General features: G+C 39.8%; 1 protein-coding gene across 2 annotated transcripts in view; it reads left to right on the top strand.

The window, feature by feature from the left end:
* The first annotated feature begins 6,499 nt into the window (after positions 1-6,499).
* Positions 6,500-25,638, top strand: part of DENR (density regulated re-initiation and release factor) — a 37,976-nt gene continuing 18,837 nt past the window's right edge. The window contains exons 1-2 of one of the 2 annotated variants that reach the window (XM_077159709.1): positions 6,500-6,628; positions 10,597-10,705. In XM_077159709.1, coding sequence (XP_077015824.1) covers positions 6,551-6,628; positions 10,597-10,705 — 187 coding nt within the window. In that variant the 5' untranslated portion in view covers positions 6,500-6,550. Of the gene's footprint in view, positions 6,629-9,701; positions 9,835-10,596; positions 10,706-25,638 lie in introns of those variants that run through there. The other variant, XM_077159710.1, reaches the window with a different exon arrangement.

Genomic DNA, 25,638 nt, shown 5'->3' with positions numbered 1-25,638 from the left:
TAGATAGTTTCCATGGAGATGTGTCTCCACCCATTCAAGGTGGGGTTGCTTATTAGAGCCCTCAAGAGGGAGCCATTTTGGAAAAAGCTCAGTGCCAGCAGAGCCCACACAGTCAGAGATCTTTGGAGATGGGGATGCAAGGTAGCCCGGGGGAAGCTTTATGAAATGAGGAGAGAAAGATAGCAGATGTCACTGCATGCCTTCCCAGCTGAGAGAGGCATCTGGAAACCAAAGACCCCAGAAGACACCAGCCATGCAACTTCCCAGCTGACAGAGGTGTTCTGGACAGCATCAGTCTTTTCTTAAGTGAAGGTAGCCTCTTGTTTGTGCCTTAATTTGGACATTTTCATGGCTTTAGAACTGTAAACTTGCAACTTATTGCATTCCCTTTTTAAAAGCCATTCCATTTCTGGTATATCACATTCCAGCAGCTTACAAACTAAAACATTGACCAAATTTAAGACTTAAGTGATTTATCATATTGTTTTTTTGTTTCTGCCTGGAGGGGATGTAGCCCAGGAGAAAGCTGGAAGCCGATAGCTTAAGGGGAGGGACGTGGAACCGAAGATTGTCACGGATTGCTTCACAGCATCACCTGGATTTTACCATGCCTTGACACAGGCTCTAATGAGGAAGTTCCCCACGATTACAAAATGAGTTTTAACAGTTACAAACCATATGCTGCAAATCTTCAATCCATATGCTGCAAGAAAAATTAAAAAGGAAGAAGGGAGCTGTTTTAATCACCTCCCACTCACCCCGTTGGAGAGGGAGGGATTTCTTCCTGGGTATACCTGTCCAGCAGTGCAGGCCAGGTGTTCAAGATGACCACACATGTGACACACACACAGCACTGGACACATGAGGTCATCAGCTGTTGATTAGTCACATGTACTAACAGCCTGGGTGACCTGGTGGGGCCCCACAGGGATTGTACTCAGGAACAGGAGTGATCTACCAGGGGCTCTGCAAGGTGGGCTTTGGAGTACCAAGAGGGGAGGTGACCCCTGCTTCCCATGGGAGGAGGTAATTCTCTGGGCTGTCAGGGAACCCAAGCCCCTGCTTGGGGATGAGCAGCAACTGTACCTGGTCCATTGATCAGGAGGGTTCTTTGTCTCAGAGATAGGGAACTTGTAGTTAGCTATTTGAGGCTGTCCTAAATTCACTAGATGTTGGGGGTGTGTGTAATGCTGAGTCTTAACTTTAGGCCTTACAATACAGAAACGATAGATTAAATGGGACTTAAGAAATATATGGGGATTGCTTGGATCCTGATTCAAATCATTCCAACTGTTAAAAGGAATGAGACATTTGGGGAAGTTAGAACACTGATATTAAGGAACTGTTGCTAAGTATTTTAAGGCTGATAACTGGTATTTTAGAAAGAGTCCTTATCTTTTAAAAATAAATACTGAAGGGGTGCAAGGGTAGTTCAGTGGTAGAATTCTTGCTCACCATGCTGGAGACCTGGTTTGATTCCTGGCCCATGTACTCTCCCCCCCCCCCCAAAAAAAGGAAAGAAAAAAGAAAATTCAACGAATGGAGCTTCTAACAAGATAGTCACATGGAAGAAGAATGAAATGTGACTCCCACCAGACAGCATATAAATAAATAAATACTGAGATATTTGTAGATGAAATGTTCTATTATTTGGCATTTGCTTCTCAGTGCTCCAGCAGGGGAGAGGAGCAGAGATGGGAAGTCAACTCTTTTATAAAACATTGCTCAGGGAAAAGACATACAAATGTAGAGAGAATCCATGCTGGCTTTGGGGTAGGGCTCACTTCTTAAACACAGGTAACCAGATCCTGCCCCACCTGGCCACCCGGAGACTGCCCATCCGGTGCTCTCTCTCCCTGGACTTGCTCACCTGCTGTGCCCTCAACCCAGTCCCTCCATTGGTTACCGCAGATCATTATGGTCCAATGTCTTGTTCCCCCAAGGGAACTGCTTCCCGGCTGCTCCCTACCCACCTCCTGCTTCTCTGGGGTGGGCCACTCCCCTGCCCTTCCTTCTTTATGAGGCAGCCTGGCTTGGCCTGCTCTCAGGAGTCCGTCCCACCAGGTCCTGAAGACAGGCAAGACAGGCTAGTGTTCCCTGATCTGTTTGGTGACCATATATTATCCAAACCAGGACACTTGAAAGTGGAATGAGGTCTAATTCACTGGAAAACAAGCATAAAGCTGAAATGCCCAGGCAAGGACAAATGTTTGCCCTCCTGATAAAACTCCCCTGCTCTGAACTAGCCCAGTCCAACCACTCGTGACTTTCCAACACTTTCTCCATCGGCAGCCAACTCCTGGAGACCTCTAGCCCCATCCCTGCTGCCTGCCCTTCTCCAAGGCCTTCCAGTGTTTGCTGCACACATTTTACGGCCTCATTAATGTTGGTGCCCTGTGGTTTTGGGGTGGGAGGGATGCTGCCCCCTTCCTGTGGGCCCTGGTCTCTCAAGGCCTCAGTGCTTAAGCCCCAGGCTTCTGGCCCCTCAGGTCCAATCCCCCAAATTATGGCCACCTGGGTCTGAGTAACAAAGCAAGTCTGTTTCCCATCCCAAACATGCCATGTCCCCTCTGTCCAGGTCTCCCTGTAGGGAAGGGAGAAATGACTGATCAAGCACTCCTGCCCTTGGCCAATGAAAAGTGCTTCTGTTCTCTGATGCTGCAGCTTGCTGGTCCCACTTCAATGTGGCCTCTGCCAGGAACCCCAGGACAACCTCTTGGGGTGGCAACTGGTGACTGGTTAAGGCTGCAGGGATGAAGCTGTAGCTTCCTGTGTCCCCTTTGTGAGAGCCTGACAGTCCATGCCAGCCATACTGTTGGGTTCCAATTCATAGTTAGCACCCGACCCCTTGCTCTTGGACTGGGATGGAGGCCACGCTTGTAAAACTGCCTTAAATAAGTCTTGCTAAAGCAGGTAGTACCAGAGAGCAGAAACTGAGGCTCCAGGCCCTTAAAAGTTCCTCATCTCCTCCCACCTTCTGCCTCCCAACCCCATACGCAACATGGCCCATGGCCACACAATTGCTATGGACTCTTGGTTTTCCCAGGCCACCGCTTCTCAGTCAATGGTGCATCTGTCTCCAAGGAACAAAGACTCCCCAGTGTCTCTCAGGCTTCCTAACACCTCCATATCCCCATATCAGCCTGTGCCCAGATCCGACCTCAGAGCAGAGCTGAGAGAACCCGGAGCTCAGGACGTGCCTTTTCCCATGGGCCCCTGAGGAGCTTAGGAGACAGGGCAGTGGGTCCAGACCTCATGGTGAGTGTGTTCCCGGGGCTGACACAGTGTGGGGTGCTTCGGGAAGACCTGTCACATCTTTGTCCACAGTCTCCTGGGACGGAGCTGCTGGGGGCCACCCACCCACGGTTCTCCTGGGCATTCAGTGGAAGGACGATCCTCAGGGGCCGACTCTTGGGCCGAGCTTCCAGGGTGGCTGATCTTTGCTCCCCCAATTGTCTCTGTAATTAGAGTCCATCACAATCCTCGATCTTCCAGGGCCTCCTAGGTGAAAACCCAGGGTGGGTTGGTGCGTGGAGGGAGGTGGTGGGAGGTGTCAGCGACATGCTTTTTCCCAAAGTTCACTGCCGGTGCCCCTACTGTGCAGTTGTTTTTCCCTTCTTGGGACTGAGCCCTGCATGGTCTTCCCAGGGGCCTGTGCCCAGCCGCGCCCCCACGGCCTAAAGACAGGTTTCAGTGCCTGACTTCGGATTGCCCATCTCATCACACACAAAAATCATATCTTTTACAATTAATCCCCCTCTATGTTGAATATTTTTGGACCTCTTGTGGCAGAACTGGCCATAGGCCTTGTCAGTCCCGCATTATAAGAACAGCAAATGATTTCTGAAACATCTGATTTTTGGAGAAGCAGAACAGGTTGACTTTTCTTAGCTCTGCAGAGCCTGCTCCTTCCCCTGCCCCAGTCCCCCTCTGCCTTCCACCCTTGACCGAGGCTTCTGGGATCAAGAGCATGGATGATGGGGAGATGTATGTTGTTTTTGACTTCTCAGCATTCATACTCCCTCCTTTTGGAATAGCATGCTGGTGTGTGTGTGTGTGTGTGTGTGTGTGTGTGTGTGTGTGTACACCTGTCCTTCCCTCCCTCTCCAGCCTGGAGGTTTTGGTGGGTTGGTTCTATCCCAGACTCTAAGGATCCTTTGGCTTCATCCATGCAGCTGCTGTGATTGGTTCAGGGACGGATGTGTGACCCAAGCCTGGCTCATGTGATGCTAACCTGAGGTGTTTGCTGGAGCATCTATATCCTTCTATCTCTGTCTATCTATAATCTACTTATGGATCTGTCTTCTAAACATTTGAGAGCAGGTAGTATACATCGTGCTCCTTGAATACTTAATGGTTCCACATACTTTTTCTAAAAACAAAGATATTCACTTATGTAGCGCCCTAAGGTACAGTTAAGAGAGCCTGATTCTTGAATATGTTGTTTTATCTTAGGATCCAGACATGCCCGAATCTGGGATCCACTCCTGGGCTCTTACATTTTGTTTTCGTTAATTTTTTTTCTAAACAAGTTTGAACCTCAGAAACCCAAGAGAAAAAGGTGCCATCTTGCTGAAAGAGCAACTCTTAAAAAACATCCATAAGAGACAAAGATGACAAATAAGAAATCTTTTTTTCAGAAAAAGAATAAGTATTTTCAACTTAGACCAGCACTAACAGATGAGGAGATTATTGTTTTTAAGTTCATTTCTATAGCCTAGAAATAAACTGAGCCCAATTTACAAAGCAATTCTTATCCATGGAAGGGTTCAATCTTCTGGTGTGTTGAATTCAGTTGTTAGTTGGCATGTTAATCATAATTTATATCTATTCTTTAACTACCAGAGTTTGAAATTTTATTTACTTAAACAATTTAGACAGATTGAAGATTACCTCTATAATTTTTCTAGGTTCAGGTCTTATTCTAAGTAATCCAAATGGGTATTTTCAATATGACCACTTGAGATGGAGCAGGTATTTGTTGACTATCTTTCCAGTATCCACTCCCTGCATCAGTCCCATTTGGGTTGGAAGGTCCATCTCTAACTGTGTGGCCTAATTAGACTTTAGACTTTCATGACACCTCCTTTTTGAGGAGGACAGAAAGGAATCAAGTGATAACCCATTTAATCTGCCACAGCCTATAGTGCTACTAGCAAGTGGTGAACCACTTACAGACATATAGTGAGTAGTTGTAAGACTGACAAATTATAAATTTGTAAAATTTGAAAGTCACAAGTTATTGTAATGCTTCACATCCCTGCAACCATTTGGCAGTTTCATCAAAATACAGATTTGGTTATGCTGTGGAAGGTCATAGCTTGCATTGTGTATGTCACAATGTGTGTGTAGAGGGGAAGGTTGGGCTAACACAGGCCTCAATAAAGGGCCATCCACCAAGAGTCATATAAAAGTAGAAGGAACTCTAATTCCAACTTTGGCTTAAGCAAAAATAGGAATTTGTTGGCTCCTGTAATTGAAAAGTCCAGGATTAGAACTGACTTCAGATGTGGCTGGATTTGGGGATCACACATTCTCCATCTCTCAGTTCTGCTCTCTTCCAAAGTGACTTATTCTCAAGCCAACTGGTAGTAAAATGGCTGCCGGGAACTCCACTTTGTACCCTCTGAGATTCAAGTGCCTCCAGAGAGAGTCTCTTTTCCAGGAGCGCCTTCAAAAGTCTCCTGGGATTCACTCTGGTTGATCTACCCTTGAATCAATTAATACTCCTACACAAGGGCTAACTGACTTAACTTGGACCACATGCTCCATATCTGGGTGGGATGGTGTCATGAAAGTCTAATTAGGCCACACAGTTAGAGATGGACCTTCCAACCCAAATGGGACTGATGCAGGGAGTGGATACTGGAAAGACAGTCAACAAATACCTGCTCCATCTCAAGTGGTCATAATGAAAATACCCACAAAGAACCAGGTGAAAGAAATTGTCTGCTTCAGGGCTACCTTAGCCCCAAGAGTGGAAAAATAAAACACATAATTTCTGTACTATCTCCTGAGATCTAGACGATGTTATGATAAGAAGTCACTTCTAATTCAAGGAGTCCAGAGCAAACCAATTCTGTCATTTTCTTGAATAGAACACTTCTCAGAAAGTGAGTGTCAGAATTGCTCCTTCCTCCATGCTTCCCCTGAACGATCAGACTTGCAATGTCACTTCCCTTTATCCTTTAGCCAGATCTCCATCTTCATGCTACATAGCCAGACCATACCTCTCTGTTTCCTTCCTTTGGGGGTGCTTTCCTTGACCACAGGTTTCTCTCTCATTGTGTTAAAGGAAATACCCTGGCTTTCTGATAGAATCAGTTACGATTGCATTGTGTAGCATGCCACAGAAAATCCTACTGCATTACTTGGAATAGATGAGGGGTGTTTGTCTTTCACAATAGGAAGCCTGGAAGGGAGACAGTCCAGAACAGGTACGGTGACTCAACAATGCTGTTAGGACCCCAGGCTCTTTATGTTTTTCCCCCCTCCATAACCCATGATATACGAACCTTCACTCTCAGACTAGCCTCTTGAAGTGGCAAGGATGGCTGTGCGATCTCCTGGCTCATTTTCACGTTCCAGGCAGAAAGAAGGGAGAAAGATCAAGGCTTTTAAACACAAGGTTTGCCTTTTTTATTTGGGAAATGTTAAAGGGTAAATTTTTTAAAAGGTAAGGACATGACAGTAATACAAACATAAAACTAATACATATGAAAGATTTTACTTAGTTCACTAATAAAGGAACCAGTAAGATGTTCAAACTGGTTCAAAGAACACATAAGCAATCACACAAACATACGGAGTTGATCAGGAATGCTGCAATGAATTTACAAATAGACGGAAAACTGGTTGATGTCAACAGGAAGACAATCAGTTGCACTCCCACCAGATACAATTCATTTACATTTCTATGGACAGGGGGCCTTTGCTTTCCTATCAGTTTTCTACAACTTTCAAAATTGTAAAATAGGTCAAAGACAAGGAAAGATGGAGATGATGCTAAAAGATGCATTATGACACCCAGTAATCTTTTTTTTTCGCCCATTTCAAAGTTTTTCAAATGTTTCTTGAAGAAGGGATGTCCTTGTCAGGGACTTCTACCTATATATAGCTCACAGGTCGGAACTGTGTCACACAGCCACCTCTGCTGCAGGGAGTCTGGGAAATCAAGCTTCTTTAGCTGGGCACAGTACTATCTCAAGTAAAATGGGGTCCTGTTAGGAAGGAAGTTTGCTTCACTTATCGCCTCGCCTGATGTATAATGGGTGCTAATTATTTAATAATTTTCAGCATCTGTTTGTAAGAAGACACCTATTGTGGTGGTGTTTTTGATCATTTAACATCATTCCCTCTTATGGTAAAGGCACCTCAGTTTTTTCTTTTTCTGTCCCCACTTGCGATCCATGTTCAGGTCAAGTTCATTCCAAATTCAGGTCTAAAGGGGACACATGGCTCAGAGCTTGTCCAGTTATGCTAATTAATTTATGGATGGACACAACTCAAGCCAGCCCAATCAGAGTCAACTGTTGGACTTTTGTCGGATCAAAATTGTGATGTACATTCACAAACAGCAGTACTTATATCTGAAAAATAAGTAATCAATTTACTGACCATGCTTGGTGCACAAGTAGACTCTTTGCAATAATCCCAGTGTCTCTCAAAGAGCCTGTGGCTTCTTGGTAAGAAATCACTGGGCTGTTTATTTAATACTTCATTTCTCCTTTTAGTACCCGAGAGCCGAAAAGCTGTAGAGTGCGATAGAAAGTGCAAACTTGAGTTTGAATGCCAGCTATGTTAGGTAGAGTCTATCTAGAAAACAGAACTTCCTCGAAATATTTAAAACAGAAGGAAATAAAAGACAGAGAGTTCGTTGCATGGGAAATGGAAGAGCTGAAAAGTTAAAGAGAAATATTGAGGCAACTCAAGGATGAGCAACTGAGGGAAGCCATCACCACCCCTAGGCCAGAGAGACCAAGGGAGGGACCGCCTTTCAGGAGCCCAGGGCTTGGGGTCCCGTAGTAAATGCAGAGACCAAAGAGGCTGCTGAAGGGCCTTGGGGTGAGTAGGGGAAGTGCGAAGAGGGCTCCTCCCATTGCTACCTCCCCTTGATTGAGTCTAGCTGGAAGCGAGGGAATAAGGGAGCCCCGGAGAGAAGCCTGCAGAGGTCAGTGCCCCCTTCCCTATGAAGGACAGCAGGACTGGCCATAGCATCCATATTCCTTCATATCTAACATGCCAGTGATTATAAGTTGTACGTATTTTATGAACAGCTAAGAAAAATACTGCCAGTTAAACTATGACATGATGGTAAGCCACTGTCCATTACAGTATGCCTTAAGAGATGTTAAAATGTGGGAAAATGTACATCTAAAGATCTTTAGCATAAGTGAACTTAGGTCATTTCCACCTTTGAGCCTTGGTTTTACCGTCTGGAAATTAGGGACAATAATTCCTACTTCACAGGGGTTTTATGAAGATTAAATCAGCTAAGGTGTAAGACTACAATTTACCGAGAGTAGGGACTTTGTCTCCTGTTCACAGTACTATCCCCAGTACCTACACAGTGCTTGGTGCTTGGTAGGAATCCAAGACAGTTTTGTGGAATGAATGCACCCAAAGTCTGTAACTCCAAATGAACATGGTTCCTGGCACATACTGGGGGCACATGGAAACGATGATCACTGGAATCAAAAACGCTTTTGTGGGGACAAGATTTCTTCTTTCACTACTGGGCAGATAAAACTGACTCCTTTTTGTGAGGGGGGAACTCCTATTGAAGAAAGATCAGAAGCCGCACTGGACCAGTCTGGTGGAAAGCATTATGCCAGATGGCTTAGTGCACACTCAGAATAAGCTGTAAGCAGAGGATTAAAGGGATGATGGTGGTGGTGGTGGTCAACCAAGTTGGTGAGGATTGATGAGAACAGAGTAGGTCAGAGTGGAGGATAAAGCAAAATGGAATAATCTCCACCGGCCACAAGGCACTTTTATGTCATCTTTTCCCTGGCCCTCGTAGCTCTGCAAGGTTGGAGTGTTGTCATTTCCGTTTCACGAATGAACTCAGGCTGAGGACTATGAAGGGATTTTCCCAAAATCAAACAATTAGATGGAAGCAAAGCTAAGTCACAAGGCCTGTAGCTTTGTCTACCAGGCGTCACGTCCTGAGAGGCAGGCTTGAGATGGGGTAGATTAATTCAAATTTATAACACGTTAAGGATAGGTAAACAATGAAAACGATGATGAATATAATTGTTAGGGTGGTGAGACCGTGTTGACATCTTTTCAAGAATAATTCCGGCAATTTAGAGTTTGATGTTGAAAGGAAACCAAATGCCTTAACCAGTTGTAAACTTTCCAAGAGAGGAGTGATGTATCCAACAGGTCGGCGGTTAGTCAGGACTCCAGGATGCATCCCAGACACCGGGACAACGTTCCCGGGCTCACTAATAGGGAGTCATTTCTGACTCAGGGGCACATCTCTACGTTCCCAAACAGCATCCTGTTCCGCGCGCCGACCGCGCAAGACCTCGTCGGGCTACACAGCGTCCCCGGTGCCTCTCCCTCGGGCGACGAGCACCTCCTATCGGCACACAGCCGGAAGCCCCCAGAGCGGAACGCGCATGCTCCCTAACCGCTCCCCCCCCCACCTTTCAGGAGTTTCGCAACATCCGGCCCGGCGGCGGCCTGGATCTCGCGAGAAAGGCTTATTATCTCGCGGGATCTCCACTGGCAGGCAGACTCTCAGGCGGCCCTGGCTGGGGAGGAAGAGTTGCATGTGTTGCCTTTGCTGGCGGTAGCGGAGGCGGCGGAGGGTCTGCGACCGCCAGGGTAACGAGCCCTCGTGCCTCTTCCGCTTCAGAGAAGCGCGTAGAGAGTGTGGGGAAACCTGAGGTGCTGCCTGGCGATGGGAGTCGGGCCGGACGTCTCCACATCCCCGCCCACATGGGCCCCCTCTGGTGTCCCCGGGATTGTCTCTTCGCCTCTGACCTCAGACCTGACCGCCCTTATCCCTTTAGTGCTCTCACACCCTGTCCCTTGCTGGTCCTTCTGCCCCCATTTTCTCCCCTTAGCCTCCTCGCGCTCTGCTCTCGCCGCCCCCCTCTCATCCCCTTTCCTGAGTCCTCTGAGTTCCTCCCTTGTCACTTCTCTGCCCCCAGACCTTACACTCTGGGCCCCTCAGGGGCCCCGTCCTTTCTTTGTAAGCTGTCCCATGCTCTCTTCGTCCAGCTGCTTTGTCCAGCTGCAGCTTGCCTCCCTCCCAGATTGCCCCCAGACCTTTTGCCCTGTCTACCGACATCATCATCCTTTTCCTTCTCGTTCTTCTCTTTTTACAAATGCTAACCGCAGCCCCCTGTTCTGCATGGGTCTTTTGCTATGAGTCTCATTGTTACTTTTGCTTTCCTGTGGACCTGGTACATGCTGCTCCTGGAATTGCTCATGCAGCTTTTATCCCTCACTTAATATCAGAGAACTGCAGCAGATTGGGGGTGGGGCGCGTTTCTGGTAGGAGGAGGCGAGATTGCATTTGAAAACGTTTCTCTGGGATCTTGATCCAAAATAGTGAAGGTGTGTTATTTTCCTTGCTTACAGATTTATGAGATGGCTGCTGACACTTCTGAGTCCAGTGATTGCAAGGGAGATCTGAGGAGCAGTGCCAAGTTAGATGCCGATTACCCACTCCGAGTCCTTTATTGTGGAGGCAAGTGTTGGAAGGCAGAAAATGGCCTTTACCCACTATATTTTTATGCACGGTAGTAATATTTGATCCTCTTTAGGTTTTCTCATTAGTCCTTGTCGTTTGATGACTCCTTAATTCAGTGGTGGTGGTGATGGGGGTGTTTGAGGGGTTGGGGAGTATTCCTGAGGAGGAGACATTGATTAACCAATTTTCTGACTTGTGTCTTTTTGCTTGGCTTGTAGATGCTTACAGTCCAGTTAGAACAGAGACATGCAGACACTGTCTAATGTTACATGCTAGTCTGGCTATTAAAGGGGGGCTTCTTGAAAGGTACTGAGTTTAAGGGATGAAAAGGACTGGAATGGAAGTGGGGATGGGCATCCCAGCCAGAGGAAAGGCTTTGCAAGAAAAATCTTAATGGATGTTTGTGGAAATATCACCTTTGCATAGGTAAACTATGAAGTGTCAGTTAAGAAATGGGAGGAAATGGGGTTGGAACGAAGGGTAGTAGGATGTCTTGGGAAATTCCTATATTCTTGAATTTATTAATAATGCCTCTAATAATTCTATTTAGATTTTTTTTTCTTTGAGTGTTTTTTCTTATTTTTCATACTGAAATATCTGTGAGGTGGAAAATCAGTGCCTTGGAAATTTTCGGAAAATTTTGACAATTCAGAACGGTAACAGGACAAGGTTTATTTATTCATTCAGTGTATATTTTTAAGCAGTTACTGTGTGCCTAGCAGTGTTTCACGTGCTGGGGACTGAGTAGTGAATAAGTTACACAAGGTCCCTGTTGTCATGAACTTTAAATTTACTTGAGAGACCTCATCTGGAGTTTAAATACTGTGGAAGAAGAAGTCATGGCATTGAGGTAAAAAATTGTAGCAACTTACCATTTATTGTATATTTTTTATAAGAAAATAAAATTAGTGTACAGTACCTGGGCAAGAGAGTAGGCAAAGGAACTTTTTTATTCCTTGGATTCAAGGACCAGAATTTGCATCCTGACTCAAGCACTTACCAGCTTTGTGACCTTGGGCAAGTTACTTAACTTCTGTAAGGTTTAAAGTTCTGTTTAAAATGAAGATGATGATTTGTATAAAGCTCCTGGTATGACAACTAACACAAACTTAGTAAGAGGTCAATAAATGCTAACTATTATTATAATTAGAAAAGTATATTAGTTTATTGTGGTTTCTTCATCCTCTTGTCAGCTATAGTTAAGAGCTATTATTCTTTGTTACCTATATCATTGAATCTAAGACTCCATATTTTATGTTGCACCATTATTTTAGGTTCCACTGAGAAACAAATAATGCCAGTTAAATTGACATGCCCTAATTATAAGATGCATCCCTATAAAAATGTAGAAAACATTAGAATTGATGAAGCAGAGCATATGAAAATCATGCTGTTGAATTGGTTATGTCACTTCAAAAGAAGTAGTTTTTAAAGAACCGTACTAAATACTCATCTTTACTCAACTGGTAATTTGTGTGTGATGAAAGGCCCCTAATCTTTTTGAGAAAGATTTATTCTTTTTTATTCCCCTCCCTTGTTTTGTTAATGTTACAGGCAGTAGTATGGGGAAAAAAGGTTACTTTCCCCCAGGGAGTGTAGGATCTAGTTGTAGGAGAAGCACTTAAGTAATATTTAAATTCTGAATTAAATGGTACCATCACTATGAATAAGGAATTCAGGAAAGGGAGGGATCTTTGTTTGGAGAGAAGTAGGGAAGATTTCGAGAAAGTAGGGTTTGAGTTAAGCCTTAGATGAGGGGTAGAATTTCAAGGAAAAGGAGTTCGTGAGACTGTATGGTGGCAAGATTTAATATGTCTTTAGGGGAGGGGAAGAAGAAAGGAATGATTAAAACAGAATGCTGAGTTGGAGGATCGTGAGAAACAAGGAGAGGTAGGATGGGGGTCTATTTTGGGAAATTTTTTTGTCTTCAAGGTTGAGAACTCAGACTGAGGTCATTCTGAGTTTGAGTCCTGTCTTAGCCCTTAACTGACTATGTGACGTTGGGTGATTCCCTCATTCATGATATGGAATAACAGTAGATCCTACTTCAGAGGGCCCTGGCAAGGGGTAGATAATACTTGGAAAGTGTTTAGCTTAATGTTTGCACATGATAAGCTCTCAATAACTATTGTCTCTTATTATCTGTGGAAGTTAGATGAGAAGTTTGGAGTTGCCATAATATGGGGAACTATATTATTCATCAGGAAAATAGAATGATGAGAGAAAATAGTATGTTTCTATTTGGAGGAAGGAAAACACACAAATTGAGAGGCCAATTTATATAATCTAGGTTTGAGGTGAATGGATTCCTTGCTTAAAGTGACAGGTGGAAATGCAAATAAAAAGGGTTAATCAAAGAAATGACAAAATGTTTAAGAGTGAAAATGGGAAAAGATTCAAAGATGAAATCTGTGATTTCTAAAGTGGGAGAAGTTGAGAAATAGGAACACCACTAAAAATGGTGAAGTTGAGAAGAATTAGATTAGGAGATGGATGATGGATCCATTCTCTCACTTCAATAAGTTTGAATTTATTCAGTTGAAAGAATCCAAGTACTTTGAAAGCACAGAGATAAGGGAAATAAAGATCTGGAATTATCTGCCACAGAGGTGATACAGTTTGAAGGTAGAGAATGTATGAACTGTCCCAAGGAAAGAAGAGAGGAAAGCCAAACAAATTCTTGGAATGTACTTGGAGTGAGGTGAGCTGGGTGGATTTTACCGCATACAGAAGTTGCTTAGTTGGTGGGAAGTTAGAAAGCTTAGTGAAAATGTCAGCCCCTAGAAATCCTGTTTTAGTTTTGTTTCGTAATTACGAAGCATAACTTAGAATGCAAGACAGACTGGTACTAATGTTAAGAAGATGCTCAGAATTTAGGTTCATGTTTTGTTTTTTTTTTTTGCATGGGCAGGCACCGGGAATCGAACCCGGGTCTCCAGCATGGCAGGTGAGAACTCTGCCTGCTGAGCCACTGTGACTTGCCCCATGTTGTATTTTTATATGATGGTTTCTTGTGAAACAACATTTAAAATCTGAAATTTAATTTAATTTAAAATCTGAAATCTCTGTGAATAGAGGATAAGACCTGTCTTCTGTGGCCTCGGAGTGAGCAAACTAGGACTGCTGAAGAGGCAAATATAGCAAGGGCCTTTTCCTCAAGGAAAAGAGGAAGCACTGGCACATCCAGATTTACATGAATGAAACTGGATGTGAAATTAGGATGCACTTACTCAGTCTCCCCAGCAGTGTGAGATCCAGGAATCTGGGAACTCATCTTGCTTTGAAATCTGTCATGGTTCTACTTGGAAGAAATTTAAGGCTGAGGTTCATCACTGCAGCCCCCAAATTTTACCCATAGGAAAACTGGGAAGAAGTAATTTTTTTTCTCCAAATCAAGTAATTTGCAGTTCTCTTGGTTCCCAGTCTGGCATCTGGCATCCATCATGCTGGCCTTATACCACGTTGACCTGTTCGCCTAACTCGGCGTTGAACACAGTGGAGATATTCAGTGAACGCTTACTGACTGACTGTTGGGTTTTGTGTATAAAGATGATGCTTCTGTTCCCCCATCACTAGAACATAAGGGCTGAGTGGTTTGTCTTCCACAGCAACTGTACCATTTCACTTTTGTTTACAAAGTGGTTGCTTTTTGGTTGCTGTTGACAGTGAAGTTTGCTATTGAAAATACTGACATTTTTTCCAGGTAATTATTTGATTGTGACTCTGCAGTTTTTATTGCATGGAGATTGCAGAAATGATGATCAGAACACCAAACCAAACAGATAATCAACCAACCAAAAAAAAAACAACCTCTAAACTAGTTTGGACTTTTAAAAATTATTAGTTCCATGGGCCAAGTAGAACTGTTAATTTAATATTTCTATATATTTAGGAACTTGATTGTAATTCCATAAGATAGAGCCTTCCCAACTAAGGCATGTGATACATTGGTTATTTCTCATGATTCTTTGTTCTTGTGGGCTCAGAAGCAGTATTTATGTTGAATTCATTCAAGATGTTAGGTACTCAGTATTTCTAAGTGAGTTTAAAAACTATTTCTTTATAAGTAAACAGTGAGTTTAGGCTAAGAAGGAGATGGGTGTATTTTCTCGCAATCAGATGTCATTTTGTTTGGTCATGAAATATATGTAAATTTGGATGTATGTCTATATAGAACAATTTGTGCTTATGGGTTCTAGCAGCCAAATTTAGGACTATGTTGGTTATTTTTTAAGTGAAAACAATGTGTAAAATAAAGCATCTAGTATGTTTCCATTTGTGTAAAAAAGAGAGAGGTAGAGGTTATATGCCTGTATATACATAGATTATTTTCAGAAGTATAAATAGGAAACTGTTAGCAGTAGTTGCATCTGAGGTGTTGCATCTGAGGATCAGGAGTAGAAAAGAAATGTTTTTCACTATAAACCCTGTATACTTTCTGGATTTTTTACCATGTGCATGTATTCCCTTAAAAAAAGCTACAGTGAACAACAGGTGGAGTGACTTTCAGTCAAATGTACTGTATTTTATTGAGTCTACACAACACTGTGAATGTAATTAACAGCTCTGGATTATATATTTGAATGTGGTTAAAGGGGAAATTTTGAGTTGTTTATATGTTACTAGAATAAAAACTAAGAAAAAAAAAAAAAAAAAGTAGGACCACACTACATAGACAGTGACCCTAATGTAAATTATGGACTATAGTTAATAGTACAATTATTATAATATTATTTCATCACTTGTAACAAAGGTACCTCACTGATAAAAGTGTTAGTAATAGGGGAGGGTATGTGGGAATTCTGTATTTTCTGCATGATTTTTTTGTAAACCTCCAACTTTTTTAATAAAAAAATTATATATATGAAAAAAAGCCATGGTCGTAAGATGTGCCATTATTTTTTGTGCCAGTGAGAAAGAGAAAGATGACATATTAATTGTAAGATGGATCAAAAAATCAGAAATGTTAAAATGTTTTTTTTTAAATAAATATTAGAATTGTTGAAGTATTGTTGCTATAAAATATAAATGGAATTGAAATTGGTGTTGGGATTCTTTTTTTTTGGCATTCTTATAAAACTTCAACCATTATATTGATAATTTTATATTAATTTCTCCAACTTTTGATAATGAAAATATTTAAATATACAGAAATGTTAAAAAAAACATGAACGCATGAATACATATCCTAAAATTCAACAACGTATTTACGGAGAAGTTGCAAGGATAGTACAAAAAGATGCCTAGGTCTCTTTCATCTGGATTCCCCAATGTTAACATTTTACTACATTTATATGTGTTCTCCTTCTCTCAGCCTTGGAGCAACACTTATCTAATCTGCAGCCCTTATTCCAGTTTTTCTCAGTTGTCTCAAGTATATGGTCAAAGAAAATCCAGGATCATGTGCTGCATCCAAATGACAAGGCTTTTTAGTTTCCTTTAATCTGGAACTGTTCCTGAGTCTTGGTATTTTAAGACTGATATTTTTGAAGAATACAAGTCAATTATTTTGTAGACTGTCCCTTACTTTGGGTTTATCTGATATTTTCTTATGATTGGATTCCTTTTATGCACTTCTGTCATAATTCAGAAGTGGTAATAAGTACTTGCAGTGCAATATCTCTAGAGGCACATTTGTCAATTGGCTTCGTTACTCGCTATACTAACTTCAATTATTTAGTTCAGGTGATGTCGGCCATAGTTTTCCGCTATAAAGTTAATGTAAAAATTTCGCATGAGGACATATTTTGAGACCACTAGTTTTGATGATTCTTGTCTGAAAAGTTATTACAGTGCTGGCAAATGGTGAGTTTCTGATTCCGTTGTTCCTACATTTATTGCTTGGCATTCTACTGTTAGGTTTTCTTCTTGGTTTATTTATTTAATTATTCATTTGTTTATATCATTGTGGACTCATTAATTCCTGCTTTATTTAATAAGTTGTAAATCTTTTAGCATTATTTATTCTAACATTCAAGTTGTTCCATATTAGGCCTGTGAAGCCTACTTGAATGAACTCCTTCAGATTGCCTCCTGTGTCCTTTTGACATGACCCCATCATTGCTTGACCATCCGTTAATCTTTTGCCCTAAAATATGTTCCAGGCCCATCTTGTTCTTTTTCTGCCCCAGCTCTGGAATTGCCATTTCTCCAAGTAGTCCTGATTCCTTTTAGTGGGAAGTGGTATTTGTAAACCAAGATTTGGGTGCAGTGCTTTTACATGTTGTTTTAGTTCCCTCTCTGAAATTATAATATCTCTATTTTTGCTAAACTTTTAAATAAGATGCAAACATCTAGGTATATCACCCCTTAATACTTCTCTGTACCTCTCCTAAGATGGAGGGCATTTTTAGACATAGCTCTAATACTATTATGACATGTAAGAAAATTCTAGAAGATTAACAAATGGACATATTCAAATTTTCTGTTGACCCCCGAAGATCTTTCATGAGTGTTTTTTTTAAACTATGATTTAATCAGAGTTTATATACTAAATTTTGTTTATATGTCTCTTAATCTCTTTTAATCTAGAACTCCTTCACATCGCCCTTCCCCCCCCTTTTTTTTAAATGATACTGACTTTGAAATCCCAGGCCAGTTTTTCTCAAAATGTCCCATATTCTGGATTACTCTGTTGTCTATGGTGTGTTTTTTGTGTAAATTAAAAGTTGGGTTAAATAATTTTTGGCAAGGTGTAATGAATGATGAATTTATATTCATTATATCAGGAGGCTCATGATGTCAGGTTGTTTGTCTATTAGTGATGCTAATTTTGAGGGTGGCTGATGGATCTTTGCATTGAAAAGGGACAGTTTCCCTTAGCAAATATTAAATAATCTGTGAAGGGAAATTTGCTTTGAAAAGCAAATAACTCTGAGGAATTGTCCAAACTTTTTTCATTGTATTGGAATTTTGCCAAACTGAACATTATTTGAAATAGTTTACAAAGTTTAATGGCTTTAATTGCTTTAATGGTATTTACATTATATGGTATCCTGAAAATGTGTCTGAGCAGCTAAGCCTCCTGTCTGTGAAGATGATAGTGTAATGGCTGACCAGGTACAGCTGTGGTAGGAAAATTCTGAATTTGAAATGGAGACTCTAAATTCTGTTTTTTCTTCTACCACATACCAGTTTTGTTATTGAATGAGCTATTTAACCTTTTTTTTTGTTTGTTTTTAGGACCGTATCTTTCTCATTGATGAAATACTGATGGTGGTGATACCCTTGTTTGAACAGAGTTTGTTACTCTTTTTGATAGCTTTACCAAAACAGCCACTACTTTTTTTTACTTTAGTGGGTGTGGGAAAGGCAGAACACTTCCACTTGTGTAATCTAATTTAGTGGTTAAGAGGATGAGCTTTGGAATCAGACTAGGATTCAAATCCTGTTGTGCTACCAACTAGATGTGAGAGGGTTACTTAATCTAGGTCTCATTTTTGTCATGTGTAGTCCAGATATGGTCATTCTTACCTTATAGAGTTGTGACTGTTGAACATAATATCTCTAAAGCATAGCATAATAAGTGTCCAATATATAACAACTGCTGTTACTAGTAATGATGTGCCCCTCCTCCCAAAAATCTCAAGATATTGGGCACACTGAACTGTTACTTTTTCACTTTAAAAATATAAGCCCAATAAACAATTGGTCAACTAGTAGAATTACAGTATAATATTAGGTAATCCTTCAGGTTCCTGTAGTGTCTTAGCTTGTGTAGACTCTATGCCACAGGCTTGAACCAAGTTTCCTTCTAGTCCTACAGTTTCATGATCTTATATATAGCACATTATGAAGAAGAAAAGGAAAAATATAAAGAAATGGTAGCAAAAGCGCTACTGAAGTCTGTAAATGTGTTAGTATGAAAAAAAGTAGTGGCTATTTTGGTAAAGCTATCAAAAAGAATAACAAACTCTGTTCAAACTTTGTTGAATAGGGAATTGTTCAATCTTGCTTAGTTTCAGACTAACTGAAGTATTTGTGGTAAAATCTTAATGTATGCAGGATGATGTAGTTTAATATTTCATCAACTAAAGGAGACATTCTTTTTTAGATTAAAAAAAATCTTCAACAACCAAATGTTTTTTAATTCAAAAAAGCCATGAAGGCAAAACACCATAAAGAAATAAAGACTTTTGGTAATGGTAACCATTTGGGTAATTATAAATGCCAGGATTATTGTATTTCATTGTTCGGTATGTAACTCCATTTCTTACTTCCTATAGGTGCTAAAATGTAAATGCATAAAAAGTAAAGAGAAGTCAGTGGTTTGGGATATATAATATACAATGATATAAGTGATAACAACTACAAAAAAAGATGGGGAGGGTGGAATGATGTAGGAAAAATAAAGGGGATATGCCATTGAGATCAAGTTGGTATCAAACCAAACATGATTTTTATATATTTAAGATGTTAAATTTTAACCCCATGGTAACCACAAGGAAAATATATGAAAAATATATCCAAGTAGAAAAGAAAAGGCATTCAAGGTGGTATAATACAAAAAAGTCAAATAAATATAAAAGTAGGCATCAACAGAAGAATTGAGGTGTAGGACTTAAAAAGGCTAAGTAGCAAAATGGCAGAAGAAAGTGCTGTATTATCAGTAGTGACTTTAAATATAAATGGAGTAAAAACTCCAGTCAAAAGACAGAGATTCGCAATATCCACAAAAAAAGAATGATCCAACTATGTGCTGTCTGTAAGAGACATAATTTAAATTCAAAGATGTAAGTAATTTGAAAGTGAACAGATAGAAAAATATATACCATGCAAGTAGTAAACAAAAGAGAGCTGTTGTAGTTATACTAATATCAGATAAAATAGACTTTAAGTAAAAAACACTTATGAAGGACAAAGATGGTCATTATATACTGATAAAGGGGTCAGTTCAATAAAAAGATGAAGCAGTTATAAATGTATGTGCACTTAACAGCAAAGCCCAAGATGTATGAGGGACATACTTAAAGATTTGAAGGGAGAAATGGACAGTTCTGCATTGATAGTAGGAGACTTTAATACAGCATTTTCAATAATGGATAGAACATCTAGTCATATTAATAAAGAAATGCAAGACTCTAAACTAACTAGACCAAAATGATATTTTAAACCATCTAGACTTAACAGACATATGTTGAACACTTCACCCAACAACAACAGAATATACATTTTTCTTGAGTGCGCATGAATCATCCTCCAGGATAGACCATATGTTAGGTCACAAAACAAGTCTCAGTACATTTTAAAATAGCACAACCATATAATATATATTCTCTGACGACAGTGGGATGAAGCTAGAAATCAATAACAGAGGGAGTATTGAAAAATTCACGTATATGTGGAAATTAAGCAACATACTCTTAAGCTACGAATGGGTTAAAGAGGAAGTCAGGAGGAAAATGAGGAAATCTCATGAGGCGAATGAAAATGAAAATACAACATAACAAAAGTAATGGAATGGAGCAAAGGCAGTGCTGAGAGAAAAATTTGTAGTTCTAGATGAATACATTAAAAAAGATGATAGATTACAAATCAGAGACCTAACCTCAAACCTGTAAGAACTAGAAAAAGAAGCACAAACTAAACCCAAAGTGGACAGAAGGAAAGAAAGAAAGATTAGATTGGAGATAAATGAATCAACAACAACAACAAAAAAAAACAATAGAATCAGCAAAACCAAAAGTGGTTCTCTGAAAAGATTGATGGAATTGACAAATCTTTAGCTAGGCTCAGAAAAAAAAAAAGAATACAAATAATGAAAATCAGAAATGAAAAGGGGTCTATTGCTACTGATTTCGCGCACTGTAAGAGGATACCATGAACAACTGTATGCCAATAAATTAGATTACCTAGATGAAATTGACAAATTCTTGGAAATACTCAAACTACTTGCCCTGATTCAAGAAGAAATAGAAGATTGCAACAGATCAATTACTAGTAAGGAGATTGAATCAGTCATCAAAAACCTCCCAAACCAGATGGTTTCACAGGGGAGTTTTGCCAAACATTCCAAGACCCAACTCCAGTTCTGCTCAAACTTTTCCAAAAATTGGGGAGAAGGGAACACTCCCTACTTAATTAGACAAGGCTAACATCACCTCTATACCAAAGCCAGGTAAAAATACCTCAAGAAAAGAAAACTACAGACCTATATATTTTATGAATATAGATGCAAAAATTCTCAGCAAAATACTTGCATGCTGAATCCAACAGCTCATTAAAGGAATTAATACACCATGGTCAAGTGTGATTTATCCCTCGTATGCAAGGGAGGTTCAATATAAGAAAATGTATTAATGTAATACACCATATTAACAGAATGAAAGAAAAAATCCACATAGTCATCTCAATTGATGCAGTAAAGGTGTCTGACAAAATCCAGCATCCTTTCTTGATAAAATACTTAGAACACTAGGGATAGAAGGAAATTTCATCAACACAATAAAGGGCATATGTGAAAAATACACAGCTAGCATTCAGCTTAATAGTGAAAGACTGAAAGTTTGCTATCTAAGATCAGAAACAAGACAAGATGTCTACTGTTACTCAGCATTATACTGGAAGTTCTTGCCAGAGCAGTTAGACAAAAAAAAGAAATAAAAGGCATCCAAATTGAAAAGGAAGAAGTGAAACTTTCGGTATATGCAGATAACATGATCCTACATGCAAAAAATCCTGAAAAATGCATTACAGCACTCCTAGAGCTAATAAATTAATGCAGCAAAATGGCGGGATACATGTTCAACACCTGGAAGTCAGTAGTTTCTAGAAAATATGCTAAGATATTAATGTGGTAATTCTCTAGTTGTTGGAAATTTTTTTTTTTCTTATTTTTACCTATCTGAATTTTATAACCTTCTACAATGCATTGTAGTCCTTTTGTAACAGTAAAAATTAAAAAAAAAAAAGTCAGTAGTTTCTATACACAAGCAATGAAGAATTGAAACAGGAAATCAAGAAAAAAAATCCATTTATAAAAGCAACCAAAAAAATAGAATATCTAAGAATAACTCTAATCAAGGATGTAAAGGACTTGAATACAAAATACCACAAAACATTACTAAAAGAAATCAAAGAAGTCCTAAATAGATAACAAGGAAATTACATTTTCATGGAATGAAAGATTAAATATTGTTAAAATGTCACTCCTACACAAAGCAATTTATGGATTCAACGTAATCCCAATCAAAATTCCAACAGCCTCCTTTTCAGAAATGGAAAAAACAGTCATCAAATTTACATGGAAGGGTAGGGGACCCTGAATAGCCAAAGCCATTTTGAAAAAGAAGAATGAAGTTGGAGGATTCATACTGCCTGATCTTAAAATTTACTGCATTCTGAATTGATGCAAATGTTCTAAGAAATGATCATGATGATGAATATGCAACTATGTGATGATATTGTGAATTACTGATTATATATGTAGAACGGAATGAGCATATATTAAGGATGTTTGCATTTCTTTCTTGTGGTTTTTTTAATTAATAAAAATTTATTTAAAAAAAACTTATTGCAAAGCTACAGTAATCAAAACAGCATGGAACTGAAACAGTGCCAGACATATAGATCAATGGAATTGAATTCATGTCTCAGAAATCAGCCCTCATATTTATGGCCAACTGATTTTTGACAAAGAGGCAGAGACCAATTGGGAACGAATAGTCTCTTCAACAAATGGCGCTGGGAAAACTGGATAGCCATTTGCAGAAAAAAGGAGGAGGACTTCTACCTCACACCTTAACCAAAATTTAGGTGAAATGTATCAAAGACTTAAAAATAAGAGACTGAACTATCAAACTCCTAGAAGAAAACATAGGGAAGCATCTTTAGGGCCTAATGTTAGGTAATGGTTTCTTTTAATTTTAATGTATTTTTTTCCTTTTTAAATATTTTTATTGAGAAACATTCACACACATGCAGTCCCTCCATAGTATTCTAGTTTGCTAGCTGCCAAAATGCAGTATACCAGAAATGGATTGGCTTTTAAAAAGGGAAATTTAATAAGTTGCTAGTTTACAGTTCTAAGACTGAGAAAATGTCCCAATTAAAACAAGTCTATAGAAATGTCCAATCAAAGGCACCCAGAGAAAGATACCTTGGTTCAAGAAGGCCAGTGAAGTTCAGGGTTTCTCTCAAGTGAGAATGCACATGGTGAACATAGTCAGGGCTTCTCTCTCAGCTGTAGGGGCACATGGTGAACATGGCGTCATCTGCTAATTTTCTCTCCTGGCTTCCTGTTTCATGAAGCTCTCTGGGAGGCATCTTCCTTCTTCATCTCCAAGGTCGCTGGCTGGTGGACTCTCTCCTTCGTGGTGCTGCAGCATTCTCTGCTCTCTCCAAATCTCTCACTTTCTCCAAAATCTTTGCTCTTTTATAGGATTCCAATAAACTAATCAAGACCCACCCAAATAGGTGGAAACCCATCTCTATCTAATCCAGTTTAACAGCCACTCTTGACTGAGTCATCTCCAAGGAGATGATCTAATTACTGTTTCAAATCTACAGTACTGAATATGGATTAGAAGAAACAGCTGCCTTTACAAAAAGGGATTAGGATTAAAACATCGCTTTTCTAGGGTACATACATTACTTCAACCCAGCACACATAGTTTACAATCAGTGGCTCACAATATCATCACATAGTTGTGTATTCATCCCCATGATCATTTTTAGAACATTTGCATCACTCCAGAAAAAGAAAAAACTCATACTTCCCATACCCTTTACTCTCCTTCTCATTGACTACCGGTATTTCAGTCTACCCAATTTTTTACCCATTATCTCCTCCTATTATTTTTACTTTTTATTTTTGCCTGGGCAGGCACCAAGAATTGAACGTAGGTCTTGGGTATGGCAGGCGACAATTCTTCCCTATTAGTTATTTTTGTCCTTTTTTTTTTTTTACTCATCTGTCCATACCCTGGATGAAAGGAGCATCAGACGCAAGGTTTTCACAATCACACAGTCACATTATAAAAACTATATAGTTATAGTCCTTTTCAAGAATCAAGGCTCCTGGAACACAATTCAGTTTCAGGTACTTCCCTCTAGCCACTCCAGTATACCCTGAACTAAAAAGGAATATCTATATAATGCATAAGAATAACCTCTAGGATAACCTCTTGACTCTGTTTGAAATATCTCAGTCACTGAGATTTTATTTAGTCTCATTTCTCTCTTCCTCCTTTTGGTCAATAAGACTTTCTCATTCCCAAGATGCTGGTCCTGGCTCATGCTAGGAGTCCTATCCCATATTGCCAAGAAGATTTACACAGCTGATAGTCATGTCCCATGTAAGAGAAGGGTGGTGAGTTCGCCTGCCGAGTTGTTTTATGCCACATCTTGGCAGCAAAAGAGGTTCTCTGGGGGTAACTCTTAAGCATAATTATAAGTAGGCATAGCTTCTCCTTTGCAGAATAAGTTTCATAAGGATGAACTCCAAGATTAAGGGCTCAGCCTATTGAATTGGTTGTCCCCACTATTTGCAAGAATATTAGGAATTCTCCAGATGGGGAAATTTAATATTTCCTCCTTTCTCCCCACTCCCCCAAGGAGACTTTGCAAATACTTTTTTATTCCCTGCCCAAATTACTCTGAACTGTATCGGGGCATCACACTAATCTGTACAAACCAGTAAGATCTCACCCCCTACTCAAGATCCCATGTAATTATGGTGTTCAAATAAACTGATCATACAAGTTAAATTGAATAATGTGCTGCCCAAAATATAAATTTTGCAAGGTAATGGTTTCTTAAACTTTATACCCAAAGCACAAACAGCAAAAGCAAAAAATTGAAAAATACATAAATGAGATCTCATCAAAATGAAAAACTTTTGGGGCTCAAAGGACTTTATCATGAAAGTAAAATGACAGCCTATACAATGAGAGAAAATATTTGGAAGTCATATATCTGATAAAAGTTTAATATCCAGAATATATGAAGAAATTCTTCAATAAAAGACAAACAACCCAGTTGCAAAATGGGCAAAACTGAGAACCTCATTTGTTGCTCAGATGTGACCTCTCTCTTTAAGCCAGCTGGTCAGGTGAACTTACTACCCTACCCCCTACATGAGACATGAGTCCCAGGGGTGTAAATCTCTCTGGCAATGTGGGACAGAATTCCTGGAGATGAGCTGGGACCTAACATTATGGTAATGAGAAAACTTTCTTGACCAAAAGGGATTATAGAGAAATGAGACAAACTCTCAGTGGCTGAGAGATTTCAGACAGAGTCAAGAGGTTATCCTGGAGGTTATTCTTATACAATATATAGATATCCCTTTTAGTTTATGGTATATTGGAGGGGATAGAGGGAAGTACCTGAAATTGTAACTGTTCCAGTAGCCTTGATTTTTGAAGAGGACTGTATGACTATATAGCTTTTACAGTGTGACTGGGTATTTGTGAAAACCTTGTGTCTAATGCTTCTTTTATCCAGGGTATGGACAGATGAGTGAAAAAGAAAATAAGGCTAATAAATAAATAAATTATAGCGGGAGATAAAGGATAAAAACTGGGTAGATTGAAATACTGTGGGTCAAGGAGAGGGAGGGTTAAGGGGTATGTGAGTAGGAGTCCTTTTTGTTTTTTCTAGAGTGATGCAAGTGCTCTGAAAATTGGTCGTGATGAAGAATATACAACTATGTGATGATATTGTGAGCTATTGATTGTATAATATGATTAGATTGTATGTATGTGGAAATTTTTCAATTAAAAAAATATATGTATATAAACTGCATTGGAAAGACTGGAACTAGCATAGGCACTCGATAAAATTTTAAGATGAAGAAAAAAAAAATGGGCAAAAGACTTGGATAGACCTTGTGCCAGTTTGAAGCTATTATGTACCCCAGAAAAGCCATGTCCTTTAATCCTCATTCCGTATTGCTTGGTGGGATCTTTTTTTTATTATTTCCATGGAGA

The sequence above is a fragment of the Tamandua tetradactyla genome, chromosome 5, assembly GCF_023851605.1.
Source record: "Tamandua tetradactyla isolate mTamTet1 chromosome 5, mTamTet1.pri, whole genome shotgun sequence".
Taxonomy (NCBI): Eukaryota; Metazoa; Chordata; class Mammalia; order Pilosa; family Myrmecophagidae; genus Tamandua; species Tamandua tetradactyla.
The sequence above is the reverse complement of the archived record's forward strand: the minus strand, read 5'-3'. Positions and strand labels throughout refer to the sequence as shown.